General features: G+C 34.8%; 1 protein-coding gene across 10 annotated transcripts in view; it reads right to left on the bottom strand.

Annotated features, from left to right (window-relative positions):
* Positions 1-22,664, bottom strand: part of asic2 (acid-sensing (proton-gated) ion channel 2) — an 814,368-nt gene that overhangs the window by 53,565 nt on the left and 738,139 nt on the right. For all 10 annotated transcript variants that reach the window (XM_068216458.2, XM_073938667.1, NM_214788.1 and 7 more), the window contains 1 exon segment: positions 14,343-14,470. In XM_068216458.2, coding sequence (XP_068072559.1) covers positions 14,343-14,470 — 128 coding nt within the window.

Genomic DNA, 22,664 nt, shown 5'->3' with positions numbered 1-22,664 from the left:
CAAAGGCCATGACTTTGGCAAAAGTTATGAAATCGAATGCTGATAATGGCAGTTTGATTGTTCAAAGCTAGTTTGAAGACCTAATTTAGTGTATTTAGTGTCAGTGTGTTGGGGGGGTTACGCTGCCAGAGGGATCACTAGAGACGCTCTCTAATGGAGGAGCGAGGGATGAGATAGACAGAAGGGAATGGAAAAATATCCCATGCCGGATGTTTTGCAGGTCCTATAAGCCTAAAGTAAAGTTAATTAACCAGTGCTAAATTTACAGAGCTCCCAACTGAGATGAAGCATATAAGAGGAATGAAAAGGCAGTTCTGGGTAAAATGTCATTCAGACTCAATCTATGAACTCAAGACTCTTCAATCAAATGAAAAGCCATCACCACTCACCCCACTAGTCGCATTCATATTACATGATCTCAGAAACCAGCCACATTCACCTTGCTTGCTCTGTTTCTCCTTCTCTCTGGGTCTTTCATAATGGGTTTCTTGCAACATTGCGTCAGAGAGTCATTACAGCCCCTGGCTAGGACATCAGGGTTAATGATAATGAGCTGGAGATACAACCTCCTGGACACAGCATTTTTAAAAAAACAAATTGAGAACATTTTCGCAATCCACAAGAAAGTTGGCTTTTTGTAAGATCTTGGTTTAAATATTAATCCCACAGCTTATTCTGTTAATATAAATTTGCATAATTAATGCCACACGTTCGTACGCTCTTGACAGGAATGATTAAAACATTCCAAAACAAACACAGATCCAAATGACCATTGCTAATGAAAAGCGAAGAGATTAATAAAGCTTGAATTTAAAGGATTAATTCATTTTATGGTCGACTTTTACAGCACATCTGACAGATTCAGTGAAGAGAGACGATATTGAGTGAATGTGAGAACAGGCTGTGAGCTTAGTGGGTTCCTACTGTGACAGAGAAGCAGTTCCCAAAATATCAATCAGTCACACTGTTATTACCACAAAATAAACAATATACGTCCTGAATCAATCAATGTTCCCCAATCTAAAAAAAAACTGTAAGAAACTGAATATGCAAAGACAGATTTGAAGATGATTTAGTGCCACATCCTAGCAGAAAAAAAAAACAAGCCTGTACACAATAAATGAATAGTTTCCCTGACACACAGGGTGGAGCAATCTGTCAAAACTAAGTTTATAACAAAGGGATTTAGGGGGAAAAGTCCTGATTTTGTCAGCTTGAACAATTTTCTCAACAGGGGGTTACTTTGATATTTTCATTGATCTTTCTGGCACACTAATCATACTTTAGTCTTAAGACTGCTCCCAAATATCTTGCTGTTTTCTCAAAGAATACATGGACAAAACAATATTGCAATACATTAAACAACAAACAAACAAACAAACAACAAAAAAAAGAAGAAAAATCTGGAATACATACAATGAGGTATATGCACACAGACTTTTGAGTTCAGTCTCAGCCTCAGCGCTTCCTGGGAACTGTCTTTCCATTGTAAAATTGCCACATTTAAGGTCTGATTTCTTCAAAATATCACTGCCTTTTAGATATATGATATAAAGTGGGTCTCAGACCTGACAAGCAGCACTGAATTAAATTCCACTTTTCCCCACCATGTCTTTAAAAAGATGACAGTTTATTTTACCCTGTTATTTTCAATTGAGTTTCTGCACTAGCTGATTGAGGGTGCTATTGAATACATGGTCTTTCATCTTGTTTCACGCTTAAACAACTAAATGAATGCTTAAGTTTATTTGACTGAATGTATTTTAATCACATTACAACATCCATGCTGGAAAAGGAACCTTAAGAAATTGAAAAAGTCATATTCAGCTTTCACAGAAAGTTTATCATTGGCTGAAAAAGTTGTGCTTATACCCCATGAACATTGAATGATTGGTATTCAACTGCTCAAGATTTGGGGACAGGAATTAATTTCTGCTTTTTTTTTTTTTTTTTTTTTTTAGAAATAGACATTCATTCATTCATTCATTTATTCATCCATTCATAGTGGTGGGCCATTATCTGCATCTACGTGTTACGTTAACGCGAGACTCTTATCACGTGATAAAAAGAAATAGCGCAGTTAATCTATTCTCAAAGTTGGATCGGGAGCTGGGTCTATTGTACCAAAGCTATGATGATTTTCACCGTGATATTTTAGTGTGGATGTATACCTGACTGGTGAGCCGTCTAACAAAAAGTGCCCTTCTGAATAAAAATCAGACTTTAACTGCAACCCAGTACTGGGAAACACCCATACACACTCATTCACACCCACACTCATTTACTACAGACATTTTTTTGTTTACCCAATACACCTATACTGCATGTCTTTGGACTGTGAGGGAAACCTGAGCATCTGGAGGAAACCCACATGAACATGGGGGAAACATGCAAACTCTACACAAAAACGCCAACTGGCACAGCCAGGACTCGAACCAGCAAGCTTCTTGCTGTGAGGTGACAGTGCTAACCACTGAGCCACCATGCCACCCATGTTCTTATCAGTTCATTTAAAAATTTCACATATTTTTTCTGCATTTCACATCAAATAATCTCTCAATGTAAACACACACTCGCAAATACACACACGCATGCACGCTCACGCATACAGTACATGCACAACAAAGCTATACATGAAATATTGAGAACAAACCATTCATTCATTCATTTTCTTTTCACCCATGCACTCTCATTCACGCACATACACTACGAACAATTTAGCTTACCCAATTCATCTATAGTGCATGTCTTTGGACTTGTGGGGGAAACCAGAGCACCCGAAGAACATTCAATCTCTACACAGAAATGCCAACTGACCTGGCCGAGGCTTGAACCAGTGACCTTCTTGCTGTGAGGCGATCGTAATGTTTAACATCTAAATATTAAAGTTTACAGACCGTGGTCAGTGTAGTAAAACAAGTCAGTGAGGGAGAAAAGCACAGTGCATTCAATGTCATGTACTGTTAATTAGCAACATTTCTGTTTTTGTCTACTCTCAGTGTAAAACTCCTTAAAACTGTCCTGAAACTTTGAGCTATTATTATAAAGTCTTTGTAATTCTACCCTCACAGCATCACTTTGTATCCATGCTAAATTCAGTACTGTCTAATCTAAAGTTTACAGTACAACAAAAAAACTATGCTACAAACTATATTATTTATTGAAACGAGGCCCTGGCTTGTTCTGAACTTTGTAACCTATCATGGATGAATACATCAACAGAATACAGCCTCCACACTATCATGTCAGTGCCTACTTTCGTTGCGTTCTTTGTGCACCCACTGACACCTAGCTCAGACCTTTTCTTAATGAAGAGCCTGATTGTATCGGTGCAGCACTATACATTTGTTTGGCACATGTCAGCGTGAATTGTTTTTGAACCAGTAACAATAGGTCAGGGATTATGTTTTCTGTTTTGCATGCACACAAAAAAAGGATTTGGCTTCAAATTATTTTAACAAGCGAATAGAGAAATAAGTCCAGGAGTATATAAAAACAGTGTGGGTGATTATCAGAGACATTAAACTTCCTGTTTAATTAGAATGTCTTTCAGAGAGATGTGTAATAATCGCCTATTATTGTGCAGCATATGCTACCTGGAGTTACAGATTCATAAACCCTTCACATTTCTAGTCTGCAACTTAGTTTTTGCATTGTTATTTCAGACAAACACCTGTGTTTGCATGTGCGTGCAGAGCATATATTGTGACTAGACTTTCAGTGAATGTCTGGACCTGGATATTTTGGCCATTTGGATGCCATGGTCTCTGTAAATCACAAACATGCACAACCATTATTCACCACCTGGAGCTCTCAAAAACATTATGGCAGGGCTGCTAATGCTTTCCCTTTACAAATATGCCAGGCAATCATAATAATGTGTGTCCAAACTCAAAAAACTTTCATTTTAAGGCATAAATATTGCATAAAACTAAAGTTTTTAAATAAAAGATAATCATACTTCTCCAGCTTTTCAGCATTTATTCATTCCTTTTCTTTTCAGTTTAGTCCCTTTATTAATCCGGGGACGCCACAGCGGAATAAACCGCCAACTTCTCCAGCAAGTTTTTAGCAATATAGCCAACCCAATTCACCTGTACCGCATGCCTTTGGACTGTGGGGGAAAGCGGAGCACCCTGAGGAAACCAACGCAAACGCAGGGAGAACATGCAAACTCCACACAGAAACGCCAACTGACCCAGCCAAGGCTCGAACCATTGACCTTCTTGCTGTGAGGCGACAGCACTACCTACTGCGCCACTGCGTCGCCTCTATTCAACATTCTTCTAAAATTAAATAAACTAACAAGGAACTGAACTCCATAAGTGAAGTTTATTTTTAAACGCATTTCAAGAGGATCACATGCATATGAATGCCCATGGCTGGTTCTGCATTAGCTATAACACATGATTCACCAATCAGACAATTCCTAACTCACAATAAGTAACCAGCTTCTTACCTCAGTATCTTTGTTTTGAAGAATCCCCCTTCCCACTCCTACTCCTCCCTCATTTTTCTAGATTGGGTGACACGGCATCCCAGTGATTAGCACTGTTGCCCTGTACAGCACCATACAGTAATTAAAATCTACAGATCAAGCTATATTACAGGCCATAATAAACAGGGCAAATTAAAGGGGCCATGATCTTAAAAATCTGAATTCCATTGATCTTTTGGTATATCAGAGGTTGTTCTATTATAGAAATACTCTGTAATTTTCAGACGTCAAAACCCTCTTTTTAGTCTAAAAACAGCTCATATTGAACCCAATCTGCCAAAATGACAGATTGTGTATAAGCATCTTTAATCAACACAGGCTCATTCTGAAAACGTAGTCCTGGCTGCATTTCATTTTTTAATGGAACGCTACAGGGCGGTGTGACTCGTTTTGGCACTTACCGGCTGACCGCTTACCTCCATGAGGAGGGCTTTCTCTCTGTAACTAGTTTGTCCAGTTAACTCGACGTGTTAGTCGATGGACTTAAGACACAGAGAGGACTTGACCAAAACAATAGCCCCTTTCACACATACAGACCTTTCCTTTCCTGTGTACTGCCTGTGAGCGCCTGCACACGCACATATTATGAACATCTCGACATGCGAAAGTGATCCTGCGAAAGTTGTTCACAATATTGATCATCCACAGAGTTTGTAATTTAGTCAAATGTTTACAAATACAAGCGCAGCGTTTAAAGCTCATTTGTGGTGAATGATGTCAGAATTTACCGGTATTTTGGAATGGATGTGTGAATGCTCTTATCCGGAAAATTTCCGTAACGTCCTCGCCTGTGTGAACAGCGCTTTTTTGAATATACCGGTAAAGTCGTTCCGGAAATTTTCCAGATATTTACCGGTATCACTGTGTGAAAGGGGCTAATGACTAAGTTCAAGTCCAGGGAAGAGCAGTTCCAGAAATCAGGTAAGACAAAAACAAAATCCAAAAAAATAAAATGAACGAGTGAACAACAGGGTGAGAATGTGGTAATATCTGAAAACGTGATAAAAATCAGACGAGAGCTTTTTTTGGATGGCTTTTGTAAACAGTCGGCTGGGTTTAAGGAAGTAAGCGGGTGGGTAGGTCAGTCAGTAAAATTGGTTGGGTTTAGGGAAGGAGGAGGGTGGTTCGGTCGATTGGCCGGTCGTTCATTCAATCATTCAGTCATTCAGTCGGTCGACAGCGGCCTCAGGTGGGTTCATGTGAGATCAGTATGCGCACGAACAGCATTCACAAGAGGCATTTGAGATGTGAAAAAGCGCACACAGCGGCCTTTTAAAAAACTGCAAAAATACGTATCTCCCAGGAAATATTTCGCCATCTCCAGAAACATCCACGGAGTGGCGTTTTCAGAATGAGCCTAGGTTGTCTTTAATAGATAATGGTGGGTCTAAACTCCACCTCCACAGAAGATTAACACCTTCTACAATACTGCCTGTTTAGCTCCACCCACCGATTCACACTGCAGTAGGTAAACTATGGAAGACAAGCACTTGTTTAAGCAGAAACTAAATTATAAAGATGTTCCTGAAAACTGTGCAAGGGCAAGTTGTGGAAAAACTTTGCATTGTACTTCTTCTAATCCCAAAGTCTTCAAAATTTATTTTAACTTGTAGTATCATGCTTTCGATTAAAGTTCAAATATGATAACCAATCTAACTGTTATGGCAAATAATATTTCAGAATTAAATTATTTGGTTACACTATTTTAAAAGTCCTCTGTAGACATTATCCTATATTAGCTAACTTTGCAACTACATATAAGCTAACTCCCATATTATTATTATAGTATCTACAGCACAAACTGTCAGGTTAGAGTTAGGTTTAGTGTTAGTGTTAGGATTAAGATTAAAAATTATGGTTGGGATTAGTAGTACAGAAAATCAGTTGGATGCATAAATGAAAATAACTAAAAGTTTTCATATATTTAGCTCGCAGTCTACTAATATAATAATGATTTATAATTGATAAATAGTTACTTTCAGCTAGTAAAACATTTAAAGTAAATCATCAAGTTGAAGTGCTATTCTAAAGATCTAAATATGCTGTTGGACTATAACAATAAGACCTGAGAAGGAAAAAAAAAGAGACAGAGATATAGAGCGAGAGAGCAGATAACCCAAGGTAAGAGAGCAGAAGACCCTGATAAAAGCCAGCCAGAGGAGAGATTTTGATACCCTCCTTAACCTGTACACTACGGCAGATAAGTGAACACCACCCTTACACTGTCAGATAACAGCAGGGAGGGCGAAGGTTGCAAACACTCTGACAGAAACACCACAGCTGCATATGCATCATCCACAGCTGTGTTAAACACATATCGCTTTCCATGACAAGATAGTAAATCTAACACCAATAGCATCAACAAACAAAGATGAACAATGTTGTATATTATGATTATTAAAATGGATTTGTGCCAGTCACCCTAATACATTATTTTATTTCTACGACTACAGGAGCTCTCAATATAGCTTAAAAAAAGCATACCACCTAATGCATGCCAAACAGTCTAAATGTCCATAAACATAATTGCACAGCACAAGAGGGCTGAGGTTACTTGCACACTGTCATTAGTCTGTATTTCAGTTTAACAGCCACATAACAATTAACACAATTAAAACCAGCAATCATCTATAAGCACAACAAAAGTAAAGAAAGAGGCTAAGAAAACGGTATTGTCATGGCATCACGTAGTGATTTTCTTAGTTTTATAGAAACTGCTATTATGCAACCTTGTGACCTATGCAGAAAATATATACTGACAAAAATACATTTAGTATATTGAGTAAATTGTTAAAAAAATACAAAAAATCAGGTATTTTTGAAATAAATGATAGGACCTGGATCTCTGCTCTTACAACTTTTTATATAAAGAATTGAACACAGCATTATTGACACTTTTAGTAGTTTAAGAAATAATATGTGACCCTGGACCCAAAAATTTGTCGTTAGTTTAACGCAAGAATTTCTACCTCACTCGAAGTGAAGTTTATTTATAAATTAATTTCAAGAGGATCTCATGATTATGATTGAACATGGCTGGTTCTGCATTAACTATGTATGATCCACCAATCAGATGATTTCTAACCCAGTATAAAGAGCCAGGGTTTCTCACTATAGTCATCTTCGATTTGAAGAATCCCCCCTTCCACCCCTACTCCACCTTTCTCTTTATAGGGCGGCATGGTGGCCCAGTGATTAACACTGTTGCCTCACAGCAAGAACATCACTGGTTATAATTCTTTAACGGGCCGACTGTCATTTTTGTTCGAAGTTAGCATGTTCTTCCCTCGTTCGCGTGGGTTTCCCCTAAGTTCTCTGGTTTTCTCCCACATTCCAAGAACATGCACAAGTTAATTGATCAATCTAAATTTAGCACTACAGTCAAACTCTCATCCAGCTGCATATCTCTTCATAACAATCATTTTCTGTCATCAGCTCTAATAAAAAAAAGGGGAGTTCTCGAGACCTACCTGAGCTCAAAGCTTCCTTCTCGCCCTGCAAACGGGACAATGATATATACTTCGTCAGAATGGGACAATTTTACAAAGATTTTTTATATAAACAAAAAAATCTAAGCTTTAAAGTTTTAATATATAAAATAAATAATACATCATGATGCATGATCTTAACCTTGTTTTCTAATGTTTTTGGCATAAAAGAAAAATCTATAAATGAGCAGTATCACACAAGCAGCAGTGCGATATGGTAGTATATTCCCACCAGTGCTGATATACAGTCATACCGCACTGCTACGAGTGTGATATTGCATTTATACAACAGTTCAATGGCACAATCGTGTCTGTAAAATAAGAAAATCAAACACGGAGAGTCTAAAAACCCCTTTTTATTAGGAACTACTTTCTTCCGCCATTCATTCACATCTGCAGCTTAAGTCAAAACAGCAGAAGCCGTTACTAATTCACCAACATATCTTTAGAGCTAGTGTTTGAATGACTATATGTCTAAAGTGATGACAAAACTTGAAGAGGGTCTTCGGGGGTGAGACTGTACCAAAGAGGGGGGTGGGTGAAATTACGTGAGTTCTTAGGAAGAAATAAAAACAGGATGGTTGCGGAAGATTGGTCTGAAATACGGGATACTCCTATGAAAAACAGAAGTATTGGTACGTGTGCTTACCAGTTTAATATTGATTTAATCTGCTGTAGTTAGAAATCAGACTGTTATATCTTCTAAGAGCAGGAATATTTGTCAAACTGTCTCTGCTTGCTGCTGGCTGTATGTGGGGGGAGTAATACACAAAGGGTAAAGAAGCTGTTCGGGTGTTGATATAACCTAAATGTATCACGGCTAACAGCCAATCAGAATCGAGAACCAGACAAAACTGTTGTGTAAATTCATATATTAATCCTCAATGCATTTTCGGCCATTGCAAAAATATGCTAATGCAACATTAATCTGGGGTCATATATACAGTTGAAGTCAGAATAGATTTTTTTTCTTTTTTTTTTTTTTTAATTTTCCAAATGACGTTTAACAGAGCAAGGAAATTTTCACAATGTCTCTGATAATATTTTTTCTTCTAGAGAAAATCGTATTTGTTTTATTGCAGCTAGAATGAAAGCAGTTTTTAATCTTTTAAACAGCATTTCAAGGACAAAATTATCAGCCCCTTTAAGCTATATTTTTTCCCCTGATAGGCTACATAAAAAAAACATCATTATAAAGTCACTTGCCCAATTAACCTAACCTGCCTAATTAACCTTTAAATGTCACTTGAAGCACTTTTAAGAAGTGTGTAGTAAAATATTATGTACTGTCATCATGGCAAAGAGAAAATAATGAAAATTCTGACTTCATCTGTATTTTAACATAAATACATTAAATAACAGGTAAAAATTACTGAAAACCAATTACCCTGTTTTTGTAACATAATTTACACGAACAACACATACCATATATATTTCCATAAACTACTAAACATGTAGAGAAAAAGTAACTTTGTTAAACTTTGTTAAAAGCCGGAGCAGATATCAAGGTTTCATAATTCAAAACACTCATACAAGCTACAGGCAAAAGTTAATTAAAAGATAATTTTACGCTGCTAGCTCATGTGCCCATCACTGTTCTTTGTGTTTTTTTGTTTTTTTTTATTACAGATACTACACTTGTAAGCCGCAGTGTCATCAGTAAGCCACATCATAAGCTACAGTGTCATCTATTAACATAGCGCTACAGTATGACAACACAATTTTGACAATTAAATTATTTTTGTTTTGCAGAAAACAAATGCATTTCTTCTTGAAAAATCATCACTTGCCATCTTTAATTGTGTGTGTGTGCATGTGTATGTGCGTAATGTCATTGTGAAACTTACAGCTTAAAGAGCATAAACAAATATGTTATTTAAGCAGTGTGCTTTCCATAAACAAAAATAAAGAAATAAAATCCTGTAATCAAAGACTCTTTAAGGTAAGTCTTTTTACTCGGCGGCCATCTTTGAAATGCCTCTTAGGTGGTATGGTCAGGCATTCTGTCTGAATGGGGAAACATCAAATTCTCCAAAACTGTTTGCCAAGCTTAAGATTACATTACAAATGTGGAATCACCAATAAAATTAAACAACAACTGTCTCTTAAGTTTCATTTCTAAACGTTCGAATCAAATAAAATCAGCATATTTTTCAGGTTGCCCGAGCTAGTGCGCATGCACACACGAAAGGAAAGCAGTCATGACACCAACCTCATTTATGGCCTTCAACACATTACTGCTCCTCTGAAGTAATTCACAACATGGTCTTGATAGCAAATCTCCTCTAGAAATGACTGCCCCCCTTCATTACAAGTTTGAGGGCATTTGAGTAGTTGCTGCTGTCATGTGATGTGCGTTTGACAGGACGAACTGTACCTTGCGATCGTTTCATACAGATTTCAAATAGAAAAAAAAAAAAATTGTCTTCAAGTGTAGGGGGTAATTTAAAAGCAAATATTTCAAGCTGTATCTGGGTATATTTCTTTTTTTCCTGTGAAGTAATTATTTGCAGAGATTCAAGTGTGTTTGTTGACCACATAAAATTTCATAATAAGACACATCTGATCTGAGCTTCTCCCCTGGAATTGTCAGTTTATATTGATCGATGATTAGCCCCTGTACTAGTAGGAGCTTCATTCGCCATATTGACCGTTGCACTTTTCCCCATTCAAAACTATACAAGTGACATGTCTTGTGCATTCTAGTCTTTGATGTAATGTCTTACTTTTGTGTCTGTAATAGCTTCTGGGCTATATATTTGTCAATTAAAGTTTAACTAAACTGAAGTTTATTCATTTTTAATATTTGCATCACCAAACAATACTAGTAAATTAGGAATGCTTCGATCAAAATTTTTGCAGTCGACACTGAGCACCAATTCCTTGTCATGGTGATCAGCCGATACAGAGTACCAATTCTGATGCTTCAAGCTTTATATAACTTTGCCATTGCATAAGCACATTTTCCTTCTAAGTATGAGGTCTCACCTTACCTAATAGAATAAATTAAAGATGTTGTATACATGTAACGATCAGAAGCAGCTTTACAAAAAAATAATAGATAAAACAACTAAAAAAAACTATTAGAAAAATTTGAAAAAGGCAATTTTGAAACATTGTTCATGTGTTTGTAAACAAACACTTGCAATTGGTTCATGAGATTGAGGTTCATGATCGAGTCGTGAAATGTGATTATCGGGTGATACCAATCTCAGGCCGATCAATCGGAGCATTCCTACTAGTACTAATGTACAGTGGTGCAGAAAGTATTTAACATGTCTTTTTTTTTTTTTGGGAAATAAAATAAAATTCTAAATGAGCTGTTAACATGGAAATGAACTAGATTTTGGTAAAAACCCAAACAATGCAAACATAAAAATGGAATAAAACTGATTAAAGAAAAAAAAAATTATGTGTAATAACAATGAAATGACACAAGCATTATGTATTGAACTACTGAAACATATTTAAAACGTTATATAAAAGTTTTTTTTGGTAATGGCAGTTTAAAAATGCCTCTCATGTGAAGAATAAAGTCACATGCATTGCTCAGATTGTGAGATTTTTATTTTTTTACAGACTTTAACAGAGTGTAAAAATCTTGATGTTTCTATGGGTTTCATCTACAAAATCTGTTCTTTATTTTGTAATCTCTATTGGATTCAAGTCAGGTGATTGGCTGAGCCATTCTACAGTTGGATTTTCTTTCTCTGAAGGCATTTTAAAGTGTTTTCTTGGCTGTGTTTTGGATTATTGTCTTGCTGAAATGTCCACTCTGATTTCATCTTCATCATGCTGCTAATGTAGATGTTGGACTGAAGCAGCTATTATTACATTATCTAACTACTAAGAGATTTTAACTGCTGTCACTGGGCTTTCACTGCCTTTCTACACCTCCCTTTTTTCCTGTGTTAAATTGATAACTAATTAATAAATTATTTTATTAGCATATATGTATTTCTTTGATGGTTTTATTTCTTTTTTTCTTTTTTTTTTGATTGTTGATTTTAAGTCAACAGCACCTTTAGAAATGTGTTTTCTTAGAAAAATTATGACTTAGAAATGTTGAATACTTATTTCCCCCAGTGTATCTTTGTATATCACAGCAACAGTAATCAACAATACCGCAAAAGTCTTATATTTCTTGTGCAATTTCTTGTTCTTCTTTGCTATGCAGTAAAATAGACATGGAGAAAAAGATTGTACTTCTGTTTCATGGCAATTTTAAACTGACAATTATTAAAGATGGAAATCATATTTGTTTTCATATTAGTTTCGACAAAACTAGAATGCTAGGCTTGATTTGTGCTCACTGTGGTGAGACTGATTCAGTGAGACAGATTGCAAACAAATGGCAGTCAAACATCCAGCAAGGTCACGGCTGGAGATATTAAAGCCTCATAGCATCAGACAAACTACAACAAAGTGGAGAGCTACATAACAATAGAATAGCTAAAAATGAACAGTCAATAGCCTTTAAAATGAATAATAATTGTACAGTATTTAACTTATAGTCTCTCTCACACACAAACACAAACTAGACGATGATCACTCAAGATTGAGCACCCTTAGGGGTTGACAAAGTATATGTGCACATGAAACAGAATAGGAAACTAGAAACAATGAGGATCATAAACACATGGATGTGGATTAAAAGGCACTATTAACCTTGGTGATCCTGTTTTGACAAGGTCTGAGTGAGTCAGCAGTTCTGTGCTGTTGTGTGGGATGCATCAGTATGCTTTAGCATTTATTAACCCAGCACTTATGAAAAGATATTGCTGTAGTGACAAAAAAAAAGAAAAAAATTTTATATATATATATATATATATATATATATATATAATAAAAAAATAAAAGAAAGAGGTAAGTGGTACTAAAATGTATGTTGGAAAAAAAAATGTTAATGTTGGCTCATCCATATACTATTTTCAGACATTCAGAAATCAAATTGCTGATGAGCTGAGCTAAAAAGGTTAATGCTTTACATTAAGGTTGTATTGGTTGATGTCAGTGAATGCATTAGTTAACATAAACCTATGGTGAACATTATGAGTTGCTACAGCAATACATACTATTTGTTAATGTTAACTTTATATTTAAATACTTACACTAACAGTTTAGTTAGATGATGTGTCCGTACACATGCACTAATTTATAATGATAGTAAATGGATTAGCATAACAATAAAGAATACATTTATTCAACAATACTTTGTTTTTTTAACAATACTTAAAAATCTTTGTTAATGTAAACTTACAAATATAGTAATGTGTTAGTTAATGCATTAGTTAGCATGTGCAGATAATGAATGACTTATAATTACAAACATTACAAATGGTTCGTGATTACAAACTCTTCAACTTTCATGTTATTTATGTTTGTGGAGTCTTCACTAATACCATTGAGCACTAACAAAGGATTTGTTGAGGGAATTAAAAACATGATTTGTCACTAACACACTATCTATATATCTGTATGCCCTGTATATGTTTTTGAATGACAATAAAGCTGACTTTGACTTGAGTTTAGCTTATTTTTATCTAGTGGTTGTAACTTTTTGTAGTTCTCTTAACTGTTTTTTATTGTCAGAATAACTTACATTTTCTAGCTACAGCAACTTTACTTTTCTAGTTACCGCAACTTAAATATTTTAGTTGCTGTAATCAAATTTCTAGTAGTTGTGCCAATTTCTAATGACTAGAGAACCCATTTTTTTCTAGTTCACCCAACTTATTATTTATAGTCTGCAAGCTAATATGTCTAGTTTATATGACTTATTTTTTCAATTTACCCCAACTTGATATTTTTGGTTGTTCTAACTTAAAATGTCTAGTTAACCCAATATTTTTCTATTTCACCCAGAATAATGTTTTTAGTTTGCACAACTTAATATTTCCAATTCTTATAATTGAATTTTTCTAGTTACTACAACTAGATTTTTTTATTGGTCTTGTAATTTTATATTCAATGTACGCTTAATTTAATAAACATGTAATCAAATTCTGGCATGCTCACATTAACAGATCCCATAGCTGATTTATTTCCTTACTGCAAAATAACTGTTGCTCGTTTGCTTTTTACTCTAGAGCAAAATGTAATGCACAAGATTCAACTGTGAAGATTGACATTTCTCCAGGTGAACACTTTCCAGAGTGATTTCATCCAATCGTTGTGAATAATGCTGCTGTTCAAAATGTGTTTCAAGCTTTTAGCACTGAACTCTTGTGATCAGATTACTTCAAATGGATGTTAACGTAAAGTGTAAATAAAGCCTAACATATTTAGGATGAAAATAAATAGGTTGAGAAATAAGTCTCAAAAGAAATTCAGAGGTGAAGTTAAAGTTCACTCACTCTTTGTTCTTGTGTAGCCACAAATGTCTGAAAGCCTGGGGCGACTCCAAAACCCAGCTCATGGACGAAAGGAGGCTCCGCTTGGCTGTGAATCTGGACTCTCACTCCTGCCTCAAACGCTGTCTCTTCTAACACAGAGAAAAAGAAGTTAAAACATTAGTTGTGCTTCAACAGAATATAATAAAGTAGTTCAGCAGAAATGAAGAAATTTCAATGTGAAAAAAAGCAGTTAATCCACTTTACTTTTTGTATGCATTACAGTAATGTGTTGCAAATGCTGATAAACAGAAAAATGAAAAACTTAATGCATACTTCATGTAAGAGTTTTACATACAATGTAAGAGAAAAAGTTTTGACTAAAATTAAGTGTGCAATTCTCAAAATAATTTAAATTTGTTAAATAGATGGTTCACCCAAAAATAAAATGTACTGGCCCTCAAATGGTGTTAAACCTTTATGAGTTTCTTTTTTCTGATGAAACTAAGAGAAGATATTTTAAACAAAAAATAAGAAAAAGAGAAAAAAAAAGAAAAAAGAAAACCTTAAACCATTGACTTTCATAGTACAAATAAAGCAAATGCTATGGAATGCAATGTTAACAAGTTTTTAGCATTTTCTATATTCAAGAGAAAAAAGAAACTATAACAGGTTTGTGATAGCTGAATGATGAGTAAATTATAACATAATTTTTAGTTATAGGTTAACTATCCCTTTTAGCATGATGTCACATATCACCAAATGGTATAAACGATCTAAATGCAAACATCAGATGGTATTAATATACACTCTCATTGTGCTGTAATAATACAGGAAAATCATGACCCTCAACTAATCCATACTGCCCATAATAGCAATGTGCACACTGAAATACCAAACGTCCAGACAATGATTCACCTTTTATAAATTGTTAAAAGATTGGTGTCTGGGACACTGTGAGCTCAGGGACCTATATATTATCAGATCTCATATAGCCTAAAAAAATTGCATTAAAAATATTCATAAAAGCGATTCCAAGAGAGTTTACTCAAAATCAACACTAGCAATAAAACAAGTAGAGCAGAGGCAATAAGTTGTTTGAGAGTTCTTTATCGATTCTGAAATTTTCAAAATGCATCACTATTCTCTCATGAATCGATTCTCTTTGGTGTATTCTCACCACCAAAGAGAAAAACTGTGGAAAATCTTGTCAGTTTCAGTAATTAAATATATTGAATTTTAAAAATTACTTTGCAAAACACTCAGCAACATTCCAAATAGCAAAAGAAATACATAATTTAGATGCCAATAAAGACTTCACTCATAGATTTTAGCCACACTGACTTAATAATTAAAACATCAGCATTAGACAAGCACATGCAGGTGTGTACAAGATTAAACTTTTAGAGAAATATTGTGGAGCCAGACCATTCAAGGCTTTATAAGTTGGAAAGATAATTTAAAAATTAATTCAAAAACTAACAAGAAGCCAGTGCATTTTTCCCCAAAATAGATGTTATGAGCTCTCTTGCATTGTACTAGTAAGAATTCTAATGACTGCTTTTGCACTAAATGTAAGCTTTTTAAGCTCCGGCCAGCAAAGCAGTGCAATAGTCAATTTGAGAGAAAAAGGTGTTGGTTTAACATTTCAGCCACAGCAAAAGCCAGCATGGGATGAGGTTTGGCAATTTTTCTGAGATAAACATGTCTTGATTGTGTTGTGAACATAAGGATAAAATGTTAGGTTGTATCAATTATCAACCCAAATATATCAGCTTAATTTGAGGTTAGGTTAAGATTTTGGATTCTGCTTTGATGCGTTAAATCTGAGACAATCTGTAACTGTTTAGACAAAGAATTCATCAAACATTTTTGATGATTTAGATATTTAGATAATTTTTCAATCTCAATAAGACATTGGGAGTCATATTAATGGTTTTGAATATATATATATATGTCATCTGTATAAATATGAAAGATAAGACCAAGTGCAAAGTTGACCAAGAAGTAAAATATAAAGAAATAAAGGGCCCGAAATTAACCCCTGGGGTACATCAGAGTGAAGCCCATTGACCTCAGACCTACATCACCACCTATCACAACAAACTGTTCACCTGCAGGAAGATAAGACTTCAACCATTTTAATGCAGAACTGTTACACTCTATTCAGTTGATATAAATAATGTGGTCTTCAGTGTTTTGCTAATATTGAGAAATGTCAGTATAGACAGCCAGAATCAAAAGTCTTCAACAGGTCATAAGTAGGCCCACACTGAATCAGCATGCGCAAAAATCTGCAGATTTCCAAAGATTCGTTGTTCATTATTGAGTCTATGTATTTCAGTAAATGTGTGTAAATTTATATTCATCCAGTTTTTAAATTAATTTCACTAATATTCTTGTGATTTAATAATAGTAGTTTTAAAATGTTCATATGATTCATTTACAATACAGTTTGTAAAGTAATATTTTCTGTCTTTTAGTAGATATATTATTTGGAAGACTTGCTTTGTTTACCAATTAAGTTGCTCTAACTGGACTTGCATTGTAAACAATAAATAAAAGTTAAAAAGGTATTGTTCTTTTATTTTCATAGTTATGATACTTCTAAAATGATTCCACATAAATCTGCAAATTAAATTCCCTGCAGAAATAGCTAAAAATGTCAGCAGATTCTGTCTGGCCCTACTAATTAGTGACCATACTAGAGCTGTTTCAGTGCTGTGGAGTTTATGAAATCCTGATTACTTTTTGGTTTTGCTGTCATTTTTTTTATTGTTTTTGTAATTTATTGTATAAAAGCTGAATATAATTATTAATTCATATCATTCAAAACATCTTATACATAAAGCCAAAATAGTCTCTGTTTGTAAAAGAAAACTATTTGCGATCTGTAGTGCTAGAGTCATGATATACTTCTGCACTTGCTCACTCCATGTTGGCTATTCTCTTTATATAATATGACAAAGTAGCAGCTTTAGCACCATTAATCTCAATACAACACCATACACCGCAGTCCCATAAAATCTCTAAAACATCACATAAAGGTGAAAACACTAGGAAATAAGACCTATTCCACAGTCTTCCTTTTTTTCTTGCTTTCAAATGTATTGCCGTGACTCGCAGGACACTCACACATTTAATATCTGTCATTTTGCTTGATTAGCTGTGCCTCTCTGCCCTGTGATATCGGTTGCGAGAGATGTGTTCATTTGTTCCCCCTGCCTCATCTGTTCTCAAAGGCCTGGCTAGGAGAGAGCCCCAGTTCAGTCACCAGGACCCCCGCAGGCTCGCAGGCATCTTAACAACCATCTATAACAGGAGAGCACACCACAAAGACCCCCCACCCTCCACACACACTCCAGAGGCCAAAGCACTGATGGAAACACACCACGACAGCAGCCGTGCACACACTGAGACCAGTCAATACTTGCAGCAGTGTGTGTGTGGGTGTTCTTGTGCCCCTTATCAAATTCACCAAAGTGTAGCTTGTCAAATATGATGGGTATTAGTTTCTAGACAGTTAAAAGCTCAAGACATTTCAGGCACACAACTGGACTCAAGGGTGGAAATTCTGTAAAGTAGTTTCTGCAAAGAAGGGGAAAAAAAGAAACATATTCTGGTCTCAGTTGTCATCTTCCAATAATTTTCTGTCATTCACCAGCATGTAAGAGTAATGCACTTCCTGTGGTTATCTTAAGCTGTTCATATTGATGGGAAAGCATAAAATAACTGCCAGCTGGACGCACATTATAGCACTTATTATTTCAATCCACATGAGTAAATAATTAGACACAAATTATTGATTTTACTCTGAATATTTCATCAGCTCAATAAACTCAAAGCCTCCACAAAACAATTCCCAGCTTTGAGCCAAAACGAATGGAGACGCTCAAACAAAATGAATATTGAAGTACGTAGTCTTATCACTTATTACAGAGCGTTTTACCACAAAAATAATTATAAAAACATCAAATATTGATTAAGGAGAACATTGTTTGGGGAACGTCTTTCCTGTTTTCCATCTTACAATTCATTGCAGTATATAAAACCATCATTCTAGCATCAAAATAAAACCTTTTTAAAGCAAGTTTGTTCTCAATAACGAAGTCCTGCATTGTTGGGAACCTGCATTATTCTTTTATAGGATGGTAACGTAATGCTGATTTTGAATGAAATAAGAAAGACATTGACCTGGTTTGGTAAGAGAGGAGATGAGAGAAATGAAAGAAGGTTCATCCACAGATACCCAGGTAAGTGCAATGGTTTTACAGAAGTCAAATGGTATATATAATCAATTAGCAACTTAAAGCAGGTTGCACACGGGACGCGCCTCTGAGCACCGCAACACGGTGCCAGTGTGTGTACTCTGATAGAAATCTATGTCTAGAATTTGCTTGGATGCTAGAATGCTTAGCGCTGCGGAGCGGCGCTTCTGGTTTGCGACCCCCTTTAGTTCAACAAGTTCCTTTTTATAGACTTATCAATTACTGTTAAATATAAATATATTTTGGCCCCCCTTAATTATTTGCCACGTCTATTTTTCCCCAATTCCTGTTCAACGGAGGGAAGCACATTTCTAAACATAATAGTTTTAATACCAAATTTCTAATAACTGATTTTTTTTTATTTTTGCCATCACGATTATATATATATTTTATATTATATATATTTTACTATATATTTTTAATGATTCTATACAGCTTAAGGTGACATTCGAAGGCTTAACTTGGTTAATTAGGTTAAATAGGCAGGATAGGGTAATTGGCCAATTTATTGTGTAACGATGGTTTGTTCTGTAGACTATTGAAAAAATATAGCTTAAAGGGGCTAATTATTTTGACATTTTTTTTTAAATTACTAATTGCTTTTATTCTAGCCAAAATAAAACAAATAGGACTTTCTCCAGAAGAACAATAATTATCAGACATACTGTGAAAATTCCCTTGCTGTAAAACATCCTTTGGGAAATATATATAAAAAAATAAAATAAAAAATCATAGGAAGGCTAATAATTATAACTTCAAATTTATATATACAACAGTTCTGTCTGATTCTTCAATCTGATTGGCTGTTAGTCGTGCAATATTCTGCCAGTAACAGCACTTGTCCGGCCTCTTAACCCACTTACCCTTGTGTATTACTCGGCCCACATACAATGTCAAGTCGCTGGCACTCTACAGTTTGACAAATATTGCTGCTGTTGGGCAACATAATGTACTTTTAATATTGTGATCTTCTGATTGCAACAAATACTGGAAAATCTCTGTAGACTGAGATGACCTTTCATGCTGTTCAGCCTTATAATCTTAAAATGTGAAAAAAAATCCCCTGTTTTGTCATCATTTTAGATATTAAGCTAGAGAATAATTCAAATACTAGCTGTAAAGTGACGTTCGTGAATGTGTAACGGTTTTTGCTGATCTGACGTCAGCTGGAGATGTAAAGGAATGGCAGAAGAAAGTAGTTACTCATACAAAATGATTTTGAGACTCTCTGTGTTTGATTTTCTTTTTTTATATACAGGATTATGACGTCAAACTGTTATATAAACACAATATCAAACTCGTAGCAGTGTGATGTGGCTGTTTATGCCAACTTTAAATTCAAAGCTTTAAATAAGCTTAGGTGTTTCTAATGAACTGTCATGCCATTGTAAAATAGCCACATTTAAGGTCTGATTTGTTTTTACCAAATTATTTTCAATGCGTTTGTCTGTTGCTCCCAATGGCTCTTGCATTTAAATGGCCTTTCATCTCATTTTACGCTTGAACAACTAAATGAATGCTAAAGTCTATTTAACTTACTATATTTTTAATTAAATTATCATAGCTGTAAAAGAAACCTTATGTAACTGAAAATAGTCAAACCTTTTTCCGGAAGTTTATTGGTACCTGAAAAAGCTTTGCATTTAGCTCTTCCAGCTCTTTTTTATTATATATTTATTTATATATTCCTTGTTTTTAATCAATATATTATGTGCTGTGATTCTCTTTGTAGTTGGTTGGTTTGGTTTAAAGACTTAAAAAAAATAATTATACAAATACTTAGGGAACTAGTGCTGTTGATCCTTATCAAACGCTTACTATAACTGTTAAAATATGTAGAATAAATGATTGAAAACAATATAAATATGCCAAAAACACAAAGTCAGCAATCACTAACACTGGGAATCAAGAACAATTAAAGTATCTAAATGAATAAATACATCTAGGAATGAATGAACAAAAAAATGTACATTGCATAATGTTTCTTTCGTGGAAGGAAGGTTATGCTAAAATAGTCTGACAGTATTTCCAGCACTGTTTCATTGCCGTTGCTTTTTTTGCATCTACTGCGTCATGACATTAAACATTATTTTTAGCTCTTGTGTGTTCCGGTGTCCTTAAATGTGATGAAAGAAATATCCTTCTAGCCCGAAAGGAAAAAGCCTATGAAATACATCAACAACAATAAGTAGTCAACACTTGTGTTGTCCTCACTAGTTGAACGCCACTAAAATAAATGCAAGACTCATTAGCTCATTAGTCACTGCTTCTTCAGTCATGTCGTTTTTGAGTGTTTTTTTTTTTTTTTTTTTTGCAGCTCCAATTTGTCTTACAGTTAATTGTTATTCTATGTTCCATGAATGGATGGATGGACAAATGAACAAACAAATTAATTATTTAATATTTTGTACTTTAACAAAATAAATGTGCAAAAATGTTTGAAAAAAAGTTGCTCACATTAATCATAACTATAAATATAAACAAAACAATATATTTTGTCCTCACTAGCAAACCACAGAAGTCTGTTTATATGAATTAAAACATTAAATTTTTAATTTTTTTTTCTGCAGCATTTGGAGGCCACAAAAAAAGTTATCTTTTATTTTATACTTCAAATTTCTAGCCTGGCTTTTAAATTTTTATCATTCTCGTCTATGGTATAACCAATTGTTTTCAAGATTGTAATTATTTTTAAATAATCTTTGCAAACAGACTATGCTTCTCCACTATTACTGTAGTATGTTCACATAGACACCAATAATTTGATTTTAATATGATTAAGACAATACTTTGATTAAGAGTCTACCATGTAAACAGCGATTTTTGATTAATTTAATTATGATAAGTTTATAATCCAACTAAACAGAAATCAAATGTGGGTGTAGGGTGGAGTATGGATTGAAGTGGAGTATGCTGATTTTAGTTGCATTATAGAAGTGCAGTATGGACGTTGTCACCTTAGAATTATAAGGTTTTATCTGACATTTTTTGTCAAAATGGAGTTATTGACATTCTTATTAAATGACAACTTATTTACAGACTTAGTTTAAATAGTTTTTATTTAAAAAAGCAAAGGTTACACACATACTGTTTGCTATATGGAATGCAAAAACTTTGAAGCTCAACATCTAAATCAAAATTTCAATATCAATATCGAAATCATTTAGAATGCAGATAGAACCTTAAAATTCCAAGGTGACAACATGTAAACACTTTAAACTATTACTGTCGTGTAGGATTTTCATCACATTTTGCAACAGGATAGACTATACACACACATGGCTGTTTAACACTATTCTCTGCATCTACTGAGTCAGTGAAAGACCACAGACACCTGCATCATGAAATGCAGAGGTTATTTTTTCCATACGGTGTGTGGCATCACATTCCATTAAAACAACACTCTTCCAGCAGTTCATACTCACATCCAACATCTCGTTTGTCAAGAGAGACATGCATGAAATGTTCCTGAATAAAAAAGGGGGACTAATTTACTCAATGTAACACTAAAGCTTTACTTTAACAAAATTTTGTCTTGTTAAATCAGCTAGTAAATTTCTTGTTCAATATTGTTGTTTAAATTCATTCATTCATTTTCTTGTCAGCTTAGTCCCTTTATTAATCCGGGGTCACCACAGCAGAATGAACCGCCAACTTATCCAGCAAGTTTTTTTTACGCAGCGGATGCCCTTCCAGCCACATCCCATCTGGGAAACATTAACACACTCATACACTACGGACAATTTAGCCTACCCAATTCACCTGTATCACATGTCTTTGGACTGTGGGGGAAACCGGAGCACCCAGAGGTAACCCACGCGAAGGCAGGGAGAACATGCAAACTCCACACAGCCGAGGTTCGAACCAGCGACCTTCTTGCTGTGAGGCAAACGTGCTACCCACTGCGCCACTGCCTCACCCTGTTGTTTAAATAACATTTTTTAAATGACAATACTATGAAGCAAGATTTAAAATTAAGTAATTCAACACAAAAAGGACAGAAAACATGTTATATATATACATGTTATATATATTATATTTTTTATTATAGCCTTTAGCAGGCACCAATCACATTTGA

The sequence above is a fragment of the Danio rerio genome, chromosome 3, assembly GCF_049306965.1.
Source record: "Danio rerio strain Tuebingen ecotype United States chromosome 3, GRCz12tu, whole genome shotgun sequence".
Taxonomy (NCBI): Eukaryota; Metazoa; Chordata; class Actinopteri; order Cypriniformes; family Danionidae; genus Danio; species Danio rerio.
This window is presented reverse-complemented; position numbering and strand designations above follow the sequence as displayed.